Source organism: Haemorhous mexicanus, chromosome 6 (genome assembly GCF_027477595.1).
Source record: "Haemorhous mexicanus isolate bHaeMex1 chromosome 6, bHaeMex1.pri, whole genome shotgun sequence".
NCBI classification, from domain to species: domain Eukaryota; kingdom Metazoa; phylum Chordata; class Aves; order Passeriformes; family Fringillidae; genus Haemorhous; species Haemorhous mexicanus.
Window position 1 is genome coordinate 32,776,924 of NC_082346.1, and position 24,893 is coordinate 32,801,816.

The 24,893-nt window shown below is 37.7% G+C and overlaps 1 protein-coding gene across 21 annotated transcripts in view; it reads right to left on the reverse strand.

Annotated features, from left to right (window-relative positions):
- The window catches only part of GPHN (gephyrin), a 271,793-nt gene that overhangs the window by 175,777 nt on the left and 71,123 nt on the right, over positions 1–24,893 (reverse strand). For 20 of the 21 annotated variants that reach the window (XM_059849766.1, XM_059849764.1, XM_059849761.1 and 17 more), the window contains one exon: positions 10,142–10,220. In XM_059849766.1, the coding sequence (XP_059705749.1) occupies positions 10,142–10,220 (79 nt within the window). Of the gene's footprint in view, positions 1–10,087; positions 10,221–24,893 lie in introns of those variants that run through there. The other variant, XM_059849767.1, reaches the window with a different exon arrangement.

A 24,893-nucleotide genomic window follows, 5' to 3' on the forward strand; every position in this document is an offset into this window, starting at 1 on the left:
AAGCATCACCCCATTTGGGATGAGCATTTTCTGGGTTTTGTTGCTTATTCTATGAAAACTGATCTTAAGAGTTTTAATGTTTCAAGATTATTCAAAACTCAAGTGTCTTCTGCATGTTTTCTTTATGGTTTGGACTTGGCAAAAGAAACCTGAAATACGATAGGATAATACTCCTGAAGCCTCTCATCTTCCCCTGAAATTCATGCATGTTTGGATGAAGATGAGCTCCTAAACTGCATGAAACTGTTAAGACAGGTTGAACTAAAACTCTTTCAAATCTTGTTCCCTAATTTTCACAGCATTGCAGGTGCAGTAGAGTAGGCACAATACAGAGTTTCCTGAACAAAATGCCAATGGTGCGGGTACAGCCAGAGCTCCAGGCACAAAATGGACACAACAGCTGCTCATGGTACCACACGCTGCTTCTCAGTCCTGAATCCTGCAGCCACCCCAGAACTACAGTGGTAAAAATCTCTCAGACACATTGCCCTCTCTTCTCTTTTTCTGGATGTGAAAACCAAAACAAAATTACATATTAATGTATCTCCTGGATTATTTGCAGTCTATATAGTGAATGGCTTTCCTGGCTCTGTTAGAACAGGGGGGTTTTTTATGATAGCAAAAAGAGGAAATACATTAAAGGGATCTTTATGTGCACCTTCTGGAAAAATGGAACACAGTAGACTAAAAATCACCACCTCATAAGTAATAATTACATCTTTTGTTAAAATGGAGAAGAGGTTCCAATCATGCATTCCCACATTTAGTATTTCCTCCATGATCTATTCTGGTTTTGAACACTTGCCACTGAACATTGTCACACACTATACTAAGCTATAGAGCACATTAACTGGGTAGAATGCTTGTGACAATGAGAAAAATACTGAATGAAGAGGGGTTGAGGAAAAAAAAGAACCTGAATGTGCATTTTTAAAATAGGTGTTACAATCATGTCAGTCAAATGACACTCACTCCAGAGCAACCTGTATTTTCTAAATCAATCACCTATCTGAAAATGACACCGATAACAAATTTCAAAAAGATGCACTGGATTTCCAACCACAAATATAGACAGATACAATAATGTATCTGAAACCAAATAACAAATAAAAAATAGAATTTTAATAGAGTAAGAATTTCTCCTTATTAGAATACAAGGAAGGGGATGAAAATGGAGGTAAGAAGAGAGATACTATAGTTGAAGAAAGACCAAAAAGCTTAGAACAGAATAAGTAAGGGTATATGCTTTAAAGGGAAGCATTTACTGCTGTAGTATAACTGTGTTTCTTTGACATAGTCTGTGGAAAATCACTTGAGGTAATTTTTCAACCCTTAATATGTCAGTTTTGAGCTCAATGCTATCTTTATCCATTAAAAATACTTAAGTCCTGGTAATACTCTTGTGATGTTTATGTGGTAGCATGGATAAAGGGAAAAAGTGCAAGTGAAGAATCCATGGTAAAACTCAAGCTGTAGTGACAGAGTGAGAAAAGCATACATTAAAAACCCACAAGATTTACTGCAGAATAGCTATACTTTTCTTTCTTAAGCCACCATCTGTAGAGATTTCTGTTGAACACTGCTAAAAAGTAATTTTATAGGAGTCCCCCACAAAAGTTGTGGTGGGACAATTCTAATTATGAAAGCAATCTAGCATTGCTTTGAATTTCACGAACAGATCTGTGCATAGCAATTTTCTGTGTATCAGTGTCAGAACCATTCCTCAGATGTGCAGCAATGACTTCTTTTATATCTCTATCCATTACAATATTTCAGTAGCAGATGATGCAATGCCCCTGCTAACCTAATCTATACTGCAAATAAGCAGACAAATTTCAGAGACCTTCTCTAAATAAGACATTCCTTCAAGTCGTTATAGCTTGGACAAAACAGTAGCCTCTTGTACAAAGAGACCAGGGGTCAGCTCACAGTCGCTTTTCAGAGCAGTTCGGAAGATCAGTTAGTAATTTCTACTAGTGACATTAGAGGACAGCAATTTTCTATCATGTAGTAAATTATCAAAAGCCACGTTGAGATGGTTTTGTTCCTCCATTTCTGGGAGTTCCAGATTTCAGTTTGGCCATGTCAGGGAAGCCAAACCCGCTCTACTTTGAAGGACGAGCTTTTGCTCACGCAACAGAAAAATTGTTTAAGTTTGTGGGTGCTCCACTCTTTATCAAAGTACTCCTCCTGAAAGAAGTCTATCAAAATTGCCATAACAGCTCAGTCTAAATGTGCACACAAGTCACTATGATGTTTCTGGTGCTAAGAAACAAATGCTTAGAGAATAAACACATGACACAGAACATGATTTGTTTCCTGGTACACGCTTATCACCTCTTGCTGCCTTCAGTTCAGGAGCTTTCCTGGCCCAGACGCTGCATGCAAGTAATTGGCTTTAACAGCCACAGTAGGTCTATCAGCCTAATTCCTCTCTTTGTATCTATAATTTATACTCCAGGTTTCCATATGATGCTACATCAATTATGAAACATCCAGCTCTGCTACACTTGTACAAGTATGTACTTTCATTAATTTTAAACCTGCTGTTTGATTTTTTTCCTGTCACAATTTGTGATCTGTGAAAAACAGTGAATAATTGCCTCTGACTTTTTTTTAATGCTATTCATTCTGTATACCTCCACCATATGTTGTTTCTTTGTTAAAGTGAAAAATTCTAGTCTATTTAATTTCTTTGTGTGGAAGCTGTTCCAAATCTGTGCTTAATCTTATCCATACTATACCCCCACTAGAAGTTAATAAAGTAGTCAAGATTTAAGCACATCTGAGGTCTATAGTCATATAAGTAGGTCTTCTGTTTGGTACTTGATTTTTTTAGTAATTATTTTTATTTTAAATGTTCTTTTTTTGAATATACAGAAACACACAATGTACTACAAAGTATTAAGAGAATCCTTTTAGAGCATTATCTTAAGAAATGCAGTTTAAGCTAAGATCAGCACTGGACCTTTTCTTACCTCTGGATACACTAAAAAAAAAAAAATTCATAGTGTAGACACTATGAGAAGACAACCCCCTTTAAATACCCAGAAAAAAACAGAATATAAATAGAAACAACTAAAATTTGAAAGAATGAAGTCAGGTGAAGAGTCAGGCTAGCTGTGATTTGGATGAAGTCTGGAGGTGGCAAATAGGCTAGAAGAAGCTGAGTTTTGAAAATCACAGATCCTCAGAGAGTGGAAAGCTGATGAAATAGCAAATGCCATGAAAAGACCCCTCCGAAAGGAGCCTGAAGTTAAAAGATCAAATAAGGCAAGATTAGGCCACCAAGAGAAGACAAGAGAATGCAACTAGAAGCATTCTGTGGTGGATTTGTGTCGGACAAGAAGACAAAATGCAAAGCCAAAGAGGTGTACAGCAGAATCCCTGAAGGAAATCCCAATCATTACACATTAAAATTTTAATAATAATTTGGACTGTGGTTTTAAAAAATTGAATATTGACCAGGAAGCTGAGCTGCTATGCCATTATATTCCAAAGCAAATAACAGGCTGTAAAACTGTATTCCATCAAATGAACATTTTACATTCTACTCCTGTCTATTCTTATTAATTATTAGTGCAAATGTTTACAGAAAGAAATCTTCTGGTACTTAATTCTGAGACTCTGACAGTACTTGGTACATACTGAATATTCCTATGTAAAAGTCATTCTAGTCTGGTCCTGAATAAACCCAAACACACAGGAAGCTTGTCTTTATTCCTTACAAATGCAAAAGGAAAAAAAGTAATTATAAAAATAATATTTTTTTTTTAATTACAAAAAGTACTGCAATTATAGTATTACTCATATGTGATCTAAATCTGATGGGGATGGAATTGTCTTTCTTCACAGCAGGTGGCTGCACCAGAACTGCTGTGTTCTGGATTTGAGCCTGAACAGTGCTGATAACACACCAACGTTTTCCCTGTGCTTGAACAGTGCTTGGAAAACATCAAGACCTTTTCTTTCCCTGCTCTGCCACCCCAGCAAGTAAGGCTGGGGATAGGAAAGAGCTGGGAGGGAGCACAGCCAGCACTGCTGACCAAAGGGATACTCCATACCTTGACCTTGTGCTCAGCAGTAAATGCTGGAGGAAAGGAGGAGGAAGAGGAGGAACATTTGACATTGCAGTATTTGTCTTCCCAGGCAATTCTTGTTCCTGCTGAGGCCTGGCTTACCATAAATTGGCCAAGCATCTGACAGCTGATGGGAAGCATGAAGGCTCTTTCTTGTACTACTGGAGAATAGATGTTATTAAGACAACAGGATTTAAAAATTGCATTTGGAAAAATAAAAAACTGGCATGAATTTGAAGTTAGAAGCAGAGTGGGCAATTTTAAAAGGAAGGTTTAAGACAAACATAGAAATAACTTTTAATCAACTGTGATACTGGCTAGACTGAAACTTGATCAAGATTTCTGAACCTGTGTCCTGGGTATTTCTTTTCAGATACCAAAGAGCAAACATAATGAGCCAGAGCATGATGGGAATAGCTTTTCTTTTGAATCCTTAAAAAATTTTGTAACATTTTCATTTATTTTCCTAAATGAAAGTTGAAGTACATTTAATAATAACAACAACAAACCTTAAATCTGAAAATGAAGGATCTAGTAAATCTCTATAACCAATTATGAAGTTTCTTATTTCAATAAACATGATATATATTTACACATCCTATAAGCAGAGAAAATCCCTAAACCTGTAAAGATAGAGGTTCCTGGCTAACAAGCTTGGAGCAGTGCATCACTGCAACACAGAGAAGTACAATACTTAATTCTGAAACTAGTACTAGAACTGAACAGAGAGATGGAACACCCAAGATGCAGCTGCCATGCAAACAAACAACCCTCTCCCCCCTCAACAATACTTATCAGCCCAGACACAGCTCTGGGGCTGCACAGCCTCCAGTTCTGGAACAACTTATGCAGCAACTTGATTAGCTCATAAACTTCTTAATTGCAGGCTACCACAGGGTGGTCCAAGAGCAAAAAGAAGAAATTTCCTTCTAAAAATTGGGTAACTGTGTGATAAGAGAAGACGTGTTTGTTCTAAATGTAACTACTGTTGGTAGATAAAGCTGACACGGAGCTTTAGAGAGGTTACAGGAGACTGCTTTGGGCCAAGATGTAAAAATCATTAGAGTTGAAAGTTACTAAGTGCTTAAAAAAAGACATTTTCTTGCGTTCTGCTTTGCACAGTCTGCTGCTATGGGCTTGCTTCAGACAGATGAAGTTGTTCCTATAGGTTTCTGAGTCACTAAGCTTAAACAGCCAAAGGACACATGCAATATTAGCCATTTTTGCTAGAAACTGCCAAGGAATCTCATAGGTTGAGATTTCTTTTTCTTGAAGTGCAAGGAACAGAGAAAACATTTAGGGACTGGTTCATGTGACTGGAGGTAAAAAAGATTTGGCAAATGGACAACAAGAACATCCTCTGTGATACATTTGATGGAGGCTGCCTGGACTATGGAAAAGCCAAGCGGGGAAACTGGCTGGAGAAGAAACCCTGGCCACTTAAGGTCTTAACCATGTTTTAATTATCTTGATGGAAGAGCAAATACAATTTTTTAAGGCACACAAAAACTCTGCTTGCAGTTGAAGCAGATAAAGGTTTGTCTCAATCTCCCAGATCAATGAGAAACCATAAGAATAGCATGAAGCCAATTTTATGTATATCAACTTTTAAGAAGTGCTTATTAGATTAGACTCATCCTCATTAATTCCTTTATGCAGGTCTCAGATCTTTGGAAGTTTGTCAAGTACAACTTTTTTCACTAGATTCAACGCTTAAAATAGGCAGCACTTCTGTAACACTCAGCATTGCTTCTTTAGATAATAGTCTGGACTAGCACAGACATCTCTCCAGCCATCCTAATAAAGATAACCTGATAAAATCACCAGATGCTTATAGATGAGCTCAGGAGGCAAGAGAAGCAAAGTATTTTTGTAAGCCTATCAGGGAAAACACACTAATACAGTCAAATAATGGACAAACAACTGAGCATGAACTCCCACTAGAAGGTTGCTGCACAACAAGATAACTGTGGACAGAATTATAAAAAAAATGTTTCCTCTCCATACAGCATTACTGAGACCAGCAGTTAAATAAAAGAAACAGGCATGACATTCATATATTGTAATAGGCATTGAAAAACTAGAAAGGCTGCACAAAGGGGAGAGGGTGTGAACTGGTATCCTCACAGCATTGAATGTGTAACCTTTAGCAAGACGGAATAGGCCACTGGTTTTCAAATGATGAGCAAAACACAAAGTATAAGATACAATACTTCCAGTTTTCCTCAAATATTGCTTGATAGGTTCCTCCATGTGAAGATGGAAACTTACTAATAGGTCTGTCACCATTCTGGTTATCTTTCTACTGCGACTACATGGAGAGTAAATAACATTTTCTTCTCACAATTTTTTCATCTCTGTAGTACACACTCATTAAAACAAGTTCTAATTTCCTGTCAAAAGTTACCTGTTCTTCCATTTTATATTTATCTACTCTCATAATCAGTCTGAAGGAGACATGAAACACAGTTTAGATGTGATTTGATTTTGCCTATAAAGAAGTTATTCAGAATCTCTTGGATATTGTTCATCTCAAAGACACTCTGAAGATGTTTCCAAAACAAATACATCAGTGATTATCTGCAGCTGCAGCTACTGAATTGCACAGAAAGATTAAAAGCATCCTCTTTTCTGTTAGACAAGTATTTTATGAACTTTATGTCTACATACAGGCTAGAGCTGAAAGGAACATCTTATAGAGTGATGCTAAGAACAAAAACTTTGGAACCTCTATAGATAGAATTTCTGCTTGAAGTAGGTGGACCTATATACCTAACATTCTAATGACCTGATGGTTCACTCTTCAGGTGTAGTTAAGTAACTTAAAGTAATCTCAGGAGAAGTTTCAGGTGCCAGACATATTGCATTGTATCTACCCCACTTCTCTCCTGAGCACAGACTGGCTATTGAGGGTGGAAAGGACAGGAAGACAGAGGAGTGCACACCATTCAGTCTGCCCACAAGCAAGGGGTCAAATGAACTAATCAATATGTTTAACTTCCCTTGAGCACCAGCCTTTTGCCTGGTTAGAGGGCCTCAAAGACCTCCCCACAAAAGCAGGACTCTGCTAGCACCTTAAGCTGTTTCACTGCATTTTACTTCAGCTGAATAAAGTCTGAACCATCACCTAAGAGCCAGCAGCCTAGTTCCTCCAACTGCACCTGCTCTCTGCAGCTCTGCTGTTTAGGACAATGAATGGAAAAATACCTCTAGTCTTCTCCCACAGTCTATAACTCCTCACTTCATGTTTATTTGATATGCTTGGTGGTTTGGGTTTTTTCCTTTAGCAGAATTCTCATTTTTATTGACACACAGTAAATTGTGAGTTAATCACATACAAGTACAGGTGATCAAACTACTGATTTGAGGAGCAGAGCTTTCATTAGCATCGCTGAGAGAACTGAAAGATTAAGTTTACAGTCCTGCTCCAGCTGGGAAATCACTTGGGGAAAAAGGCTACTCTGACAATTAGGCACACTTGATATAAATCAAACATTAATGAAAAAACAACAAGGCTGTGTATTTTATAGAGTTTCATTTCAATGTAAAGATACGCTTTCAGCTGTCCAAAAAAAAAGGCCTTCTACAATAACAAAACAGAAGTTGTCTGTTGCAGAGGCAAGAGTGGCAAACTAAGAGGGACAGAGCCATTTGCAGAGAAAGCATTAGAATTTTAATGTAAATCTAATGTTTGCATCTGAGACTTTAAAGAAAAGGGGCAGTGCATCTACAGTGAGCACAAACAAGCACTAAAGAAGTCCTAAAGTGTAAATATTAAATAGGTAAGAGGATTAATCAAATGTTATTTTATGATTCAGGTATTATTACAGGCATCAATCACAGCCAAATAGGCATAAGATTTTAATTAAACTTTATTCTTTATTTCAAAGAAAGATTAAAACATCTCTTTATCTGGCACTCCCATGCTTCATCCCAATGCTGTCCTTTGCATAACAAAGAATTCAGATCCCATGGGACCTTAAGAGTCACCTACAGAAGGCTGGGTTGGACAAGATTACCTTAGATAGTTTCTTCATTTTGGAGATTCACTCACACTATTACATATTTTACAAGAACTCTTTATAGGTGCTCAGTCAAAAAACAGCAAGAATTTAATTTTGGAAAGACAAACACACGTCTATACATTCTTATCATTCGTCAGGAAGATAACATTTTTCTTGCACTGTAATCTGTTTTATAGCAAAGTATCATAAGCAGCCCTTGAAACCTAACATGTATTGAGACTTTACTTAGTCTTTCAAAGTGACAAAAACGGCTCTGTTGCAGTCACTTGTGCTTCTTATGCTATAAGAAACAGAAATCCATTAAATTTCTTTTGAGCATTACAGTAATTTATTACAATAGTCTTCATCTGAGTTATAGTCAAGGAAGAAAATGAAAAGATGACATGACTTCTGGTAAAAAAATACAGAAAACAGTCACTCTACAACAAAGGCAATTCAGCCTTCTGAGAGCAAACCAAAGAGGTGCAAGCCCAAAACTATATGTAGCATGTAAGCCTACCTGCAGCTCCAAAACCCACACACAATTCTATGTTGTTATTGCATTGCAAAGGTTCCACATTGCAAGAGTTTCATGCCTCCTTGATGTTTCTCATAGGCAGCTCCTCAGAGCACTGACTATTCCTTCTTATTCCAGTAGCCAACTGACTCCAGTTCCCCCTCAAGCAACCAAACTACTCTTTTATAACATTCTTCTTCTTACTGGCTACAGCTGAGGCCTGTTAAAGTCAGGCCTGCTCTTAATCTCTAATAATTGGCTCAGCTGCAACCCCTTAGAGGTAAGACGGCTTTCTATACTACCTTTAATTTCTTATATGGTATCCCCCTGCAATTCTAAAGCAAACAAACAAAAAAGAATCAACAAAGCCAACTGACCAATCAAAAATACCCAAAAAAATACCACTCAAAAGAAAAAATTTGAAAATTAAGACCTTTAAAATAGCCTTGACTTCAACACTTAAACAGTGACTATTAAAAACTTTTCTATTGCATTCACTCTGTACATATCAAGCAATAATTATACTTGCCCCCTGTACCTATACCATTTCAGATGTATAAATCATCAGTTACATCCACTATGTCAAAATTGTCCAAGAATTCATGTACATGTGCATATATGTCATTTACCTGTAGGAACATGACAAAATAAATTCTACATCTATCTAATTACTACAAATCCCTGTAACTGAAATAAGATGCCAAATACACCTTATTTTTCACTACTTCACAATCAATACTGAAAAATCTGCTCTTTCAGCAGCTAGGACCATCACATTAGAGCTCACTGTGGAATGCACTGTTATTCATGTTAAAAAGATGTGAAATTCTTCTCTTTTTCCCTTCCCTTATAACAAGTGATACACTCACTAGCAAGAAAGTTTTCAGCTAGGACTAAAGTTAATGGACAAGAAAAAAACCCCACAAACCCAAAAAACAAACAAAAAATTGAATGACAAGAAAGGTCTGATACAATTTCAAGTCTGGCTCAGAGCTCATGAGATTGAATTTTATTTTAGAGAAAGATACAATTCTGAGATAAAGACTAGCAGTCTTGTGATGAAGCAAAATTTAGACCATGTGCACATATACTTAAATTGAAACAGGTAGTAGAGCAAGAAACACATATCAGCTGTATGAAATCAGATACAAAGAAAACAGATTCTAGATTTTAAGGTAATTAACAATAACATAATTATCCAGTAATATTCTAATTTATATGCAATTCCTCCTTAAAAAAGAGGGGCAGCAATGTGCATACAAGTCCTCTATAGAAATACCAGCATGCACAATCTGTTACCTCTGATGACTCTTCAACTCTTTACTGCATGTGTTCTCTGGATGTTACTTCAGAATTATATTAGAAACCAAGGTGGTTTTAATAATACTTGCTTGTATTAAAGACTAACAAATTGGCAAGCATAAACCACTAAAGCATTATGTGTACTTCATCATACTACTTCTTTATATAATTACAAAACTACTCACAAGGATATCAGGTAGAAGCTTTTCTTTGCTTAGCAATAAGAGCCAGATACTCACAAAGAAGGGTCTTGGACCAGATCTTTAAGGTTTATCCCACTACGATCCTCGGCAAGGTTCCTGAAGCAACTGTCACTCACTAAAAAAAATAGAAATAAAATTAAAACAAAACAAAATAAAACAAACAAAATAAAATAGGAAAAAAGGTAGAAATTTAAGAATGGAGCACAGTTCTTTCGATTAACTAAAAATGCTTTTTGGCATTGGCTGGAATTTGAACATATATAAATTAGTCTGATTTTCACTGAGGTTCCACCGAATTCAAACATAAGTCAACTCAATGGAAAGTGAAAAACACTGTATCACAGCTTATGCAGAAATAAACTGCACAAATTTCAGGTGGTGTCCTCACTACTTGTCCACCCGAAGGCGCAGGAAAACTCAAACATGTGGATGCAGGTACACACTTGTCCAGACATTTAACAGGAGAGTCTTTAATCATGCACTGATCAATATACTTAATCAGAAACAGTGAGAGCTGCTATGTATTTAAGTTCATGGTTATTCATGGGTTAGCAAAAATGCTCAATATGAGCAATAACCAAAACAAGTAATTAAGAGCAAAAATGTATTCAAGCAACTTATAAATAACTTATAAAGTGCATGTAAAGCAGCTAGTTACTGTAATAACTGAAATTACAGTAAATGTCACAGAAGTTTTAAAGAGTATTAGTGTGCTTTCATGTTCTTCACCAATTAAAAGAAAAAAAGCCAGAAGAGACCTAAACCTCAAACTCCAAATTTGTTCTCTTGGCTAAGTCTCTCAGCTCATGTACTCCCATCCTAAATGTCATCTCATTCCTCACACCACAGTCAGTTTGAGACGTGGAAAAAGAGTAGTGGCACAAATACTTTTAGAACAACACAGTATCAGTTTAAAGGAGTTAGTTATTTCTGACTACAGCACACTTTCTGAAGGACACAGAGGTTGTGATATGGAGAAATCAGCATAAGTTTCAATTTCCCCTAATGGGCAAGGTACTCTGTGAGACAAAGTTTATGAAGAAATGCATTATTGCACATCTTTCAACACAGAATACAGCCTCACATTTGGTGAACAGGTATGTGTTTAAATCACTATGAAAGCAAGTGTTCCTACTTTTTTCTCTCTAAATGCAAAGTACTCTCTTTAATTTACATCACTAAGTATTCATGTGCATCGCCAGCATCAAGAAAATGCAAATCATTCCCAAAATACATTGTTTTCACAGATTACAACACATACAGTGACAGACCTACCTAACATACTACAAAACTGCAAAGTGTTTCTACTAGTACCTCTCATTGGCAATGCATCTCACAAGTGTGAAACCTGGTAAGTCTGCTGGGAAGGACAAGTATTGGAAGAAAGCATCCCAGAAGAAGAGGCTGGGGTAGCTGATGAAACAGGTGGTAGTCCTGGCCCTCAGACAAAGCCTGACAGCTTATGACTGTGAAAGAGGTATTTGTCAAGTGTTGAAAACTCACCTCAGCATGGTAATAACCAAGGCTATCCTAAGCTTCTCTCCCCCAGTGTCTCTGGAAACAGCACCTAACAACTGCCTACTGCACACAACCCCTGAAAGCCTTCAGCCTTTCACAAGGGGTCTCTTTGAGGTACTTGTCTCAGAGCTTCATTTTAAACAACAACTACCTGTGCTGACTGAGCCCAGACCCTCAGCTTGTTCCTCCCATGACAACTTCATCATTGCCTGTATAACAAACTGAAAGTCACCTGCACTGAGCTCACAAGCCCTGCCCCCATTGCCAGGCAAGCTCTGAGTGAGCAGCTTGAGCCTTCAGGAATTTTTCATTTCCATCCCCACCTGTTACACTGAACCCAAGACCCTCGAGTGGATCTCTTAACTTTTTTGTTAAAGGAGTAGTTTCAAGATCAGCAGATCCACAAACAACAACATTTTATGGGAGAAAAAACTTCCACCTGCATTGATATTTGATAGTTTATATTTGCTTCTCATCAAGTTTGGCAACAAAACAGCAAACAGACCATTTTATCGACAGTCTTGTCCTAAATCCTACATGACCAAAGTATCAATATATCTTCTATGCCATCATGAATGAAAATTATGCTGAACACTGTTTTTTCACCACTGACAAATCAAACATTTTTTAAACATCCAATATTTAAACTAAACATGCTGCATTTCTCTAGTGTCTCTTCCAAACTCCTTATGGAAAACAATCACAGTGATAATTGAGGAAACTAGTGTCTTTATCTCTAAAGTTGTTTAAAGGGGAAATGAAAAATGACAACATAAAATTATCAGTAAAACTGGCCATTATTTATCTGCAACTCATGATGTTTAAAACACAAAATGTGTTTCAAATAAATGTTTCAAATGAATGCCTAGATTTGTCAGAGACAGCCTTTGTTTCACTTGTCTCAACATAAAGCCAATATTATAACACTCTTTTTATGAATGAATTTTAAAACTGCAAACCTTCCCTCTACTTTCAGACCTCAGCAATAAAACCCTTTGCTAAAAAGGCTAACTCAGCATCAAATATCAGCAAACTTTGAAAAATGCATAAACCTCGTCTCCCTTGTTTTCTCCTTTGAATGTAGAAGGGTTAGAACAATGTGCAGCTGCAGATTGCTAAGCAAGTCTCTTCTTAGGGTAATGTTCTAGCTGGATTTAGAAAACACAGATGCTATAGATAAATGTAAAAAATTCCAAACCTGGTTTTAACAATCAAGAATTCCAGTAGTTTTTTAATACTAACATTTGACTACAACTATCAATAAAATGACTAGTATGGATAGCAACAGGAGAGTTTCCAGTGAGTGGAAATAATTCATTGGAATAGGCTGGAATAAGCACTTGGTCTGCATACAAGCACAGCCCTGCCCCTTCACATCCTTGCAGACTCTTACCATAAATAAATAAAACAAACGTTCAGCAATAAAAGCAAGGTGGAAGCAATCAAGCAGGGCAGGTAGTCTATTTCTCACAGCTTAGAAAATTTTAAATCAACACTGCGCATATTTAAAAAATAACATACACCCTAACTGAAATACAAGCTATTTATTTTAAACAGGAGAGTGAAACTGTGATGGTATGGCAGAAATATCAGGGTGATCAATGGCGCTTTAAGGTTTGAGGGAAGAAAACCTGGACAAAAACTTTGCATCACAGCCACAAATTGTACTACAGACACAGTTAGGCCATGCCTAACTTCTTCTTGAAGCACAACCAAGGGATACTTTTGCACAGGACATCTACATAAACACAATCCCCATAGAGGGTTTTATTGTCTTGCTCCAAAATTAAATTTTTACTTTTTAACCCTCTGAAACTTTATAGAAGCTAGTGTTTTAAGCATTGTTGAGTGGATGGTTTCTGGAGAGATACAGAACTATTGGCTGGTCCTCTCTACATGCACATCAAGTGGCTGAGCCTCTGGTCTGCAGTACACCCCCCACAGGTACTTCCTTAGAGACATGGCAAATGACTACAAAAATAGTGCCCTAAAGCACATTTGCTCCATGGAGTATTGCACATACAATGACAGTCTGTAAGGTGCCAGAAATGTTCTTAATACACCAAATATTGGCACAAATATCACAGGCATCAACTGAACAAAAACACAGAGTCTCAAAAACATCACAGCGAGGTAAAATCCCTAAACATGCATTGAACAGTTTGACTTCCAAGTGAGCTGTTACATGTATCAAAGCAAACAGGATTTAGCAATAGCTCCAATTTTCCCAACATTCATCCTACTTCCAGCTCCTGGTTTCTATTACTGATGTTCTGTTTCTCACCCCTGTCTAGTCTTGTGCCTAGGAAGTAACAGAGGTGGGAAGCTAATAAGGGAATATAGCTCTCACCTGTCAATTACACAGCACACAAAATTCCCGATGGAAAGGTTAAAATCGGCATTCACACTCTAATGTGCAAACATCCAATTTACAACAGTTGTGAAGCCTTCCCACTTGGCATTTGTGAACTTCTAAATTTGTCCGTGAGATTTTTTTCCTTTGCTTTCTTTAGCAGGGTTTTAAATAAGACCATACTGAAGAGAAATAGACTGTTCGCCTGGTGATTTCCAAAATGAGAAGTTCTGTAACTCTGAAAGCAAACTAGTATTTTCTTCATGTAGTGGCAGTCCTAATCTGTTGCAAAATGTATCCTTGTTTTAATTTTCTTTTTTAAATGTCCTACAGTTTGAAAACCATGTAGCTCTTTAAAAATGTCATGTAATCTCCTACCCCTCAGAAAGTACTCCCAGTAAAGATGAGCTCTCTTTAGATCAAATCACTTCCAAATCTACAGCAGCTAACAGTGATTTTCATATTTATATGATTCAGAAAAAATGCAATAACCACTCTCAAAAATGAGTACCTATAGTTTGGTAAAGAAAATTAACAATTAAGTTTACCTCCTGTTGTTGCAGGCCCCCAGCCAGGTAATAGTTAGCACTGACTCCATAATTCCAGAAAGCTGATCAGTCACTTTATTATCCTATACTTATTGAGAAACCCATCGCCCTTACAGACAGTCACAATACAGGTGGACCCAATTGGTCCTTGAATCCAAACACCATCACCATGGGCCAATTAAGAAACCACCCTTTGGTAAAAAAAATCTCTATAACACATTCCACATGATCACAACAACAGGTGCAGCAAGTGAAGATAAGAATTGTCTATCCTTCTTTTTTCTGATCTTCTCACATCATTCTCCAGGACAATGCCTGGGAAGTTGTGCCTTGCTCTCTGTGGCCAGAGAGCTGCTGCCACAACCTCCCCCATACCTAAATATGTGATTCCAGAAAACTACTATTACCTGCCAGATTTTCCTCTAGGTTCCCAGAATTGAGAACTACTTTTAGATCAGTTATGACTGCCTGTAAATAAAAAACATCTTGACAACAAAATCTTGACTGTCATGAAGACAGTCACCAAGGCACTATTAGCTTGAAAATGCATGGACTACAACCTCAAACAGTATGCACTGAAATACAAGATAACAGTTTCTTACATTTTTGTCTTTTAGTGATAATATCTCCTAAGTTCACTTATTTTTCTTAGGACCTCTTCATCTACCAATAGTATTTTTGACAAGACTTTACCTTATCCCATTTTACAGGCTCATTTACGTATTTAGGTTTAATAACAGATTTATTCAGCAGTTAATAAATATAAAAATATATTTAGTACACTTGGGATGTTCTGAAAAGTACTGGTCTAGCACAGTGTTGTACTCCAGTCTGGTTTTGCTTGCGAGAAGCATTATTCTGAAGTCTTGTTCCAGAATCAGGTGGTTCTGTTCCATGTACTGCATGCAAATGGTTCAGGATTGAAGTATTTTGCTTTTATGGGCCCAACCTTATACACAAGGCAGCAAGCACCTTCTTTGCCTATGATACACATTGTTGACTTCAAGAAATAACAAAGTCTGCTAGGGAAGCTTAGGGTCTTATGGTTTAGGATACAGCAAGGTAACAGAATTTTTTTCTGAGACCTCAAAACACCTCTCCTTAAAACCTGTCCTCTCCTGCAAACACAGAATTCCTGTCCTATACAGGCACTATATATGTCCTAGAAGGCAAAGGAAGGAGAAAGCACGAGGAGATTGATTCTCTTAATATTAAAATGATTTTAAGGTATTTTATGGGTCCCATGGACAGTAACACCAGAGATAAAAAATGCTGCCTTTTTTCTCTGCTACTGTCACATTTTTCAAGTGAGTGCATGTCAACAGAAAACATACATAAAACAGATGGCACATTACAGAAATTTTGTAGCACCTTCTCCAGATCTATCAAAGAAGACAGCAAATTAATTTTAAGAGCAGCACTTACACCATTTGCATATCTGCACACAAATCTCTGACGTATTTGCAGAATAAAAAGAACTACGAGTCTCCATGCAAACTGCAAATGCTTATAATTGCCAAGAAAATATGTTGTCTGTGAGTAGCAGAAATAAGGCAGGCTGATTTCCTAAGAACTTGTGATGCCATTTGCTAACACCATCTAAATCCAGAATGGCATCCTCACAGATTGACAAAGAAGCACTATTATAAAAAAGGAGCTAAGGTACTGGAACAACAGAAGGGAAAGGTTCAGGTGACCTATTGAAAAACAGGATGATCATAAACCAGAAATACAAGCTAGACATGTGAACCTATGATTTTTCTTTTTCTAGAAAGCAGAGAAGCAGTGATGTCACTTGTAAACCAGATGTAAAGGAGGGCTGTTGTAATGATAAAGAAAAGTAAGATAGCGGGGGAAGTGAAAAGAACTTTCTTGACTAGCTTAGCAAAAAAAAAAAAAATCATCAGATGGTAGCTGCTGGTGTGTTTATATAAATACAACAGACAAACAAATATCAGAGGGAGAAAAGAATAGTATTGCAGAAGAAAATTAACTGTGAGGAAATCATAAGAAACAGAGCATAATTTTCGAAGAGTTAGAGAGGTGAACCCTCACAAATAATCCTTCTGTAATAATAGTGAGGGCAAGAAAAGCACACAGACTTGCTCTCAGCAGATTTAAGGATAGATTAAATGACACAGAAATTGTTCTTGAAGAGCTGAAGCATCCTGCACCACAGTAGCTAATGTTGTGAAATCTATGTTAGAGTTTCTCTGAAGGCTATGAACTTCTAAACCTCCCCAGGGTTTCTTCCTTTTTCTAACAGCAATTAAATGAGGCATTTTTTTCTGTGTATCCATTAGTCTAGTGGGTTATGCCTCCCTCAAATGATTTATTATTTAAATTTTACAATATTTGTGCAGCCTTAGGCTACAAATTCTGCACTGGGGTTTTAATCTAATATTTAACAAGCTTGAGTTACAACTCCATAGCACTGTCAGTGTGATCACTGCAGTGATCAGGTGAACTTCAGAAGAAAAATATCAAACCATTGAAGACATTCAACTCTTAGGAGATGCAGCATTAGCAATATTTCTAATTGTTTGTACCCAATAAAAAAATTAGGTTCCTTGAAGCTATGAATACCAAGCCCTTGATGAATTATTTCCTTTGGGCTCTTGCTATTGGAGATAAATTAGTTTGTGTTTCATGTGGATTTTTTCTCCCAACATGTATTTCCTGTAAGAAGTTTCCAGAAGAAGTTACTATAAAACCATAAAAAATTCCAGGATGGGAAGGAAAAGTATAGAAGGCAAGCACATCCAAGAGAGGGGAAGAGAAGAGATAAACCAACAACAACTAAAAGCTAAGTACTTTTGAAGAGTATTCTCATTTTAGACTTCTCTGGAATTTTTAGTTCTACCACAGGTTAGAACAGCTGTACTTGGAGCAGATGTGGAGAATCTTTCCTCTAAAGGGCAGTCTTTACAAGGAGATAATGATTTTCAGCTTTTCTGATTTCTTTAGATGTCTGAGTTTTTTCAATACCTTGAAAAAGATAAAATTCTTATCTCTAAACTTAGGTTTCCTGTATGTTATTTAGTTCAGTAAAAGAATATGTTTAGTTTCTTAGTTAACAACATTGGAAACAATTTACAGCATCTTATAGAGGCCCATTTTAAATGGATTCTTGGTTGCAGAGTACACTGATCAAATACACAGTCAACCTCAGCTAGATGCACTTGTAAATATGACAAAGTATGCCACTGAAAGATGTTAACACATTTCACATATTATCTGCCAGCTTGATTAAGAGCCACAAGAATCACATGAACATCTATACTCCATTTTCCCAATGATATATTCTATCTATAAACACGGCATTTCCGTGAACCACTCCAGTATTAGGGACCTGTGACCACAGGCTTGAATCATTCAGTAAAGACAGGATTTAAAGGATTTTAGAAGCTTCACCTTGTGGCTTGGAACAACACCCCTTCTTGCACTGCTGCATTGCTGCACAGCTTAATGCATACAGACTTGCTGATAGGTAAACAATCCTCCAGGACCAACCCACAGAGCCCAGACCCTCAGTGTCCTGTCTATCTTCTGCTCACATCTCATACAGCCCCAGACACCAGACATCGGGTAACTCTCCCTCCTTAAGGAAACTGAGGTATTCTCTGCACTGTTCAACATAGCCTGCCAAATGCTGCTAAAGAAGCCACACCAAAAACACGTAGTAAGAAAGGGCAGGAAGAAATAGAAGTTGCTTTGTGCTTCTTGAGACACCTGTTGTGTGATGTCCATGTCATGCCCCAGCTGGCAGTGTGCACTCCCAGCCCAGGAAGCCAACTGTGTCCTGGTCTGCATCCAAGGAAGTGTGGCCAGCAGGGAAAGGGAGGGGAATTTGCCCCTCTGCTCCACTCTGGGTGTAGTGCTGCTGCACCTGAGTGCAGCATCCAGCTCTGGGTCCCAGCACAGGAAGGACATCAACCTGTTGGAATCAGTTCAGGGGAAGACCACCAAGTTGATTTCAGGGCTGGAGCACCTATCCTGTGAAGACAGACTAAGACAGCTGGGGTGTTCAGCCTGGGCAACAGAAGGTTCTCAGAGGGAAACCTTATAGCACCTTCCAGTACCTAAAGAGGGCTACAAGAGAGCAGGAGAGGGAATTTTTACAAGGGCATTTAGCAATAGTCCAAGGAGTGATGGCTTTAAACTGAAAGAAAGTTTAGACTGGATATTAGGAAGAACTTTTTTACTGTGAGAGTGGTGAGACACTGGAACAAGTTGCCTAGGGAAGTTGTGGATGCTCCATCCCTGGAAGTGCTCAAGGCCAGGCTGGATGGGGCTCTGAGCAGCCTGGTCTGGTGGAAGGTATCCATGGCAGGGAAGTTGGAATGAGATGATCTTTAAGGTCCCTTCCAAATCAAACCACTCTGTGATTCCGTGATTCCATGATTCCATGATTCCACGATTCCACAGATATTGTATCCATGGCTTGAGCAGATGCTTACCTGAATCCAGAGGTACAACTATGCACTACAGGATTTCCAAGGAGGATTACAGGAAGGCACATAAGCAACACATAGAAAAGGTATGGAGCTGGAGGAGATCCAGGATCAGATCACAAAGCCAGCTGTCTTACTGAGAATTTTGGGTTCATCTTCTGAGTTCAAGTTAAAGCAACTAAAGGTCATCAAGAGTACTAGACCAGGGGAGTGACACAAGCCAAGAGCCACAGAAACTAGGAGAAAGCAGAACACTAAATACTAGTGAGCTAATAAAACTGCAAAATCCCAGTGACAATCAAGTGCAACTCCAGACTGAATGGTGTTAAATCACATACAGCTATAAGACTTCAAAGTCTGAAGGTGTAATCATAGCAAAATAATGCCAGTTAGCATGTAAACCAGAGCATGTATTGTAGACAAACAACTCCACTACAGGCAAGGACTTGAAGAAAAAGACAATCTCTTTTATTTTTTAGACAAAATTAGCACCTGGGCCTAATCTGGTGTGTCTGTCCCCTTCAGTTTGCTTGCTGAAGGAAGCACCTGGGACAGAAGAGCTTCCTTTAAGCAATTGCACAATAACCATTTATTCAGCACAGCTCTGTATGCAAAGCTCTGAACTGAGGCCCTACAAACACCATACTGAGGTATGAAAGGCATAATTTTGTACTGTTAGCAGAGATGATGAAAAGGTGTTGACATTAAAATTCAGTTGTAGGTATTTACTTTTTGGACATAAGGATGTCCATTCATGCAAAAAGACCTTTACATTATTAGCTTTCACAAGAAGATTAAATATTTAGGCAAATCAGTATAATTTAACAAGGTAACATGAGAATATGAGTAAAAAATAATTTATACTTCATATAATTAAATATTGTTTAGATGACAATGTAATTGTCTTACTCTATTTTTCCCTAAATCTCATTATGAAGTAAATTATATCCATATGTTTAGCACTTTCAGTTCATTAAATGTGAATTCTTGATAGCTTATGCAAAAATTCTTCATGAAAGTGGAAAAACCCAGTATTATACAAAGTGGTTGCAATAATCCGAAAAAATAGGACAGTTCCTGTTTGTCCAAAACATAAGTACTTCTTAAATATCTTTTTTGTACTAGTACTCTTAAGCCTCCTTAAAACTAGTGGCAGTACAAAACAGACAGTTTCAAAATAGAAACACTTTAAGGAGAGATTTTCAACTCTACCTAGAAAAACAAAGCAACAAACACCCAATAGGAGGAGTGGTCAAGAAAAACAAAGTGCATTACAATAAATCCTACTGCTTGTTTAAAAAGCATCTACCTCCATATTGTTTTCTTTTTACAATGAACTTTCCTTTATCAGAAGTCAAATAATACCTTAGGTAGTGGAGGGAAACAGCCCTGCAGACAGTTATTACTGAGCATGCACAACAGAGCTGTCAACAGAGCCTGCTCTCCTCCCTGCGTTCAGCCCAACACTGTTTCTGGTAGGTCTTACTTGCCCAGATGCAGCATTTGATTGGCAAAAGAGCTCTGTTAGAATTGAAGGGCATGGCTAAATCTAGACCATAAGGCAGAGACACCACATTAGCAGCACCAGCACCAGCTTGGATACTGCAGGACTAGCATTGAGGCACACAGATGAGATCCTGATCAGCATTCACTGACCCCATACACTCTAATGCCACTGTGCAGGCTTAGGTCAGGAAATGCCAAGACACATACAGCCAAGCTAACCTCTAACCTCAGCCACGACAGGGTTTATTAGCTCGGATTCACAGTGGCACAAAGGCATCTGAAGTACCCTCAAGCTCCTGGAAGAAACACAGTCACATTCACACAAAGATGAACCAGTCAGGCTGTTTCAGACTTTTGCTGGCTTCCCAGGGCTCCACAATTATCACAAGCAGTGGGAAACTGTTTCTACAAAATGATGTGGAAATGTACCATAGGTCTTTCCAGAACATTGAGCTGCCATCCACGAAAAAGTGCTGATATTAAATCCTACACAGAAAAGTGAAAATTCTAAAAATCAGGATTTTCAATACTGTTTATGTTTCGTTCACCGCTGTCTCTGGAGTAAGCAGAGGTGAAGATCTCAGTGGGACAAATTCCACTCAGGTGTCATGGGAGGAGAGGATATCTCACCAGAAAGCCTGTAGCTCATTAAACAACTCTAAAAGAAACAGAGATTTAACCCTTACCCCCAGTCTCTAAAATATTTCCTTTTTTTTGAGTTAAACTTCTTTCCAATTTTTTGTTTATTTTAACATTATGCTAATTAACTGTGCCTACTTTAACAGCTCTGGAGCTCACCACTTTTCATGCAACTGGCTCAAAGAAGTGACATGACCAATCCTTCATCTCAGGGTTCATTTGATTCCACATGTCTGTTCCTAATGCCTGTTAATAAACTTTGGAAGTGGGAACCAAAGCCTCTTGTCATTTCTTCCAGCTGGGAGGATCCTGAAAAAGCTGCAAATAGTTGGAACTAAGCCAATTATCTCAGTGAGCTGTGAAAAACCTGGAAATCAGTTTAAATGCTAAGTGTTTTCATCACTCACTCATTCAACTAATTATTAAAATTACAATCTCAAATGATTCCAGAGTACTACAAGTCATGCTTCATACCACTTGAAACATATGCTCCACCAATCCTGAAATACAGAAAATAAAAATAGGGATGCTAAAAATAAGCTAAGAAATTATACCAGGAGTAAGCTTTACATTTGTGTACCTTTGCTGATGCTCACTTACAGAGTTGCAACATTCAGGACTACCAAGTCTTGATTGCAGTCCTGATTACAAGGTGAAGTTTGCTGTTCATTCTCTTTCTGGAATCTTGCTATACTTTTACAATCAGATATTTTAAACCATAGCTCCATGTGGCTAATCATGGACTGCATGTAATGGTGGTGGTTTTTTTTTTTTTTTTCGGTTTACAATTTGCTTACTCTGACAGCATGTGTAAGGCAGTAATAGAAGTGCTTTCCAGCCCTAGGCAACCCTCATCTGACATGAGCCCAGAGAACTGTAGCCCAGCTTTTCCTCCTCCTGTGAATGGTCCTCCAAATGTTTAAGCATGTTTGCTCCCATCATTCTGTTTGTAGTAGACTCCTTTTTGAGCTACTGTATTTTAGCCATGCTCAAAATTTCATTCCTTATTAGTTACAATGAAATTAGAAGTACTGATGCATTAGGTAGCCTACATTATTTCTCCTCTTTGTCTTTGCTACCTAAACATAACTTTTGACATTATCTTGCTGCTGATTTTCTTTACTTTGTCTTTCAGGGACTCCCAGTCACTTCTGTTCCTAAACATCTTATTCCTAAACACACAATATTGTCATTTTATTGCTGTCCATGTTCATTAGACGTGAATAAATACATCATCTTTTCTTCACCTAAACAGGGAAAAATTTTTATATTCTGGAAATAATCTTGTCACACTGATATTTTACTCCTTTTTCTTAACTTTTAGTTCCCTCTCTTTGCTGATTCCAAATCTTTAACTATATTTAACTCTAAGCCTACAGCAAGCAACAAAATGGGAGAAGCCTTTCAAGCCTATACAGCCTGTCATGTCTCATATGTTTGCTTATCCGGGCAACGAATCAAATCAATCAATCAGCTGTCAGGACCATACCAAGCCATGCTGGCATTTGAAGGAGAATGACACCCCATATGAACACTCCATCTAAATTTCTTGCAGCTCAAAAGAAAGCCAGCAGTTGCCACATTTGTAACATGGCAACGTGGAGCACCCTGCCAAGGGCTCTCCCTCACTCATTTCTGCCCTACACACCCAGCCAAGGCAGCAGCCCCGCAAAGGAGAGAAGAGAGCAGCAGAGCAATCCTGAGAGGTTCCTGTCAGCAGAGCCCACAGGAACAGCACTCCCAGGCAATGCCAGAGCCCTCCTGCCTGACGCCCTGTGTTTGTTTGGTGCCTCTGCCTGCTGGCACACTGCAGCACTCGGCACCACAGGCTCGGATCCCCTCTCAGGCTGGGTATATGCAATGCTGTCTCAGCCAGGAAGGCTAAACAGGTTGTGATCCATTGTCTGGGCTCATTTCTTGCCACCATTACAGACCTATCAAGAGTAATGATCTTGTGGATGTTCTGATACTCCAGCTCATAAATGTATACTGGTTTTCCTTATTTGCTCTGAGTTCTTCTTGCTTGATCAACAGTGAGGGGAAGGATGACTAGAATGATAGGATTACCATTATTTTTTACTGCACCATCAGTAAACCTCATGGGTTACTCACAAATGGCCAACAAAAATAGATAGAAATTGTATATACCATTGAAAAGTTTGCTGTCGTTTTCTATCATTATATAATTACTTTTGTCCTTACTGAAACCTTTGAGCTGTTGTTTAAAACCAGACATTTTAAGATTATAAAAATAGAAATGGGCATCAGGGTAATTTAACTGGGAAAGAAGAAAACACTTCTCTACTAAATGTTATTTTTTATTATTTTTTTTTTTAGTGTATTCTGAGACTTGCAACATTATTAAATTACCCCTTAAATGGGCTGTTGAGTGAATGAGAGACTCAATAGATTGCACCATTCCTTAGTCCATTCTGCAATTCTTCTTAAAATCAGTAGTCACTAAAAAATAATTATAAAAAGGTATAGGAAATAAAAAACAATAAAAAAATGTATAGGTATGCCTGACATCCATGTTTGCCATGCAGTTTTCATGAATTCCATGAACGACTTCTGTGTATTTACACAAGTATAATAAGAAATCATAACAGATATTGAAAATGTTCCTAAGTACCTGACAAAAAAAAAATCTAAATGTCTTAATGTCTCAACATAATCACTATTAAACAACCAAAGCCCACATTTGTAACTTCCCCAGTTCATTGAGAAAGGCCATTTTACTCCTCCAAAGAACTGTTCCATCAATATGGAGTAGGTAAACAACTACACTTTTAAAAGTGTCAATATTTGTAATTTTCAACAGTGTATAAGGCTTTCAGCATTTCTATGACAGAAAAAATCTGACAGCCACACATACACACTAAACATTTTCTTAAAATTCTCCAGTAAAAATGCCTCATTTTGCATATAAAAATTACTTAAACACTGTCCATCCATTTCTCCACCAAATTCCCCTTTCCCCTTCTCTTGTTTCCTTCCTAACACAGTTTTTCCAACTCGATGACTAACTTCAAGTGGATTTTACAAAATTAGAACTGTCAAAGCTTGTAAATCATTACAGAAAATTAGAGACATGAAAGACAGTATGATAGAAAGCATGGGAAATCAATGGTGGTGAGAGGAAAGGCAAATTGGCTATTTTGTTCCTCCTCTCTGTACATACTAACATTCATATGCAACCATTTTAAAAAATCTCATTACTTTGCAAAACTTCATATACTTTTTCTGTGATGTCAGAAATTTCAGAGAAACCAAGATAGGGCTCTTATCTATTCTAGTCCATCACAAGTCCAACAGCAGACAATCGTGCAACACGCACTTCGCCCTGAATCACTGCAAGCAGAGGATCAGTCTGGAATTACTGTGAGACTTTGTGCTACCATTTTCAGCTTGCTAGTGTATTTATAATTTAGTATTTGACTAATCCTAAATGAAGTCATACTCAGAACAATGCAAAACAATTACAAAACCAGAAAACACTGAAAACCAAGCATTATTTCTCATGTTTGACAACTCTAAATGTTGGTGCAATTATGAACATAAAGTTGCTGTTCAACTACTTAATATATACATATTCAGCAATGCATTAAAAAACTCAGCATCAATATGAGAATCATTCAAAGGGAAGTTAAAATGTATTATGGATAATGAGAAAAGTTCTAAACTGAGACACAAGCAGTGCTATTTTAGGAAGTGAACAGATGGCTACAGAAGAGCAGACCTAAAATCAAGAACAATGTATGGAGTCAGAG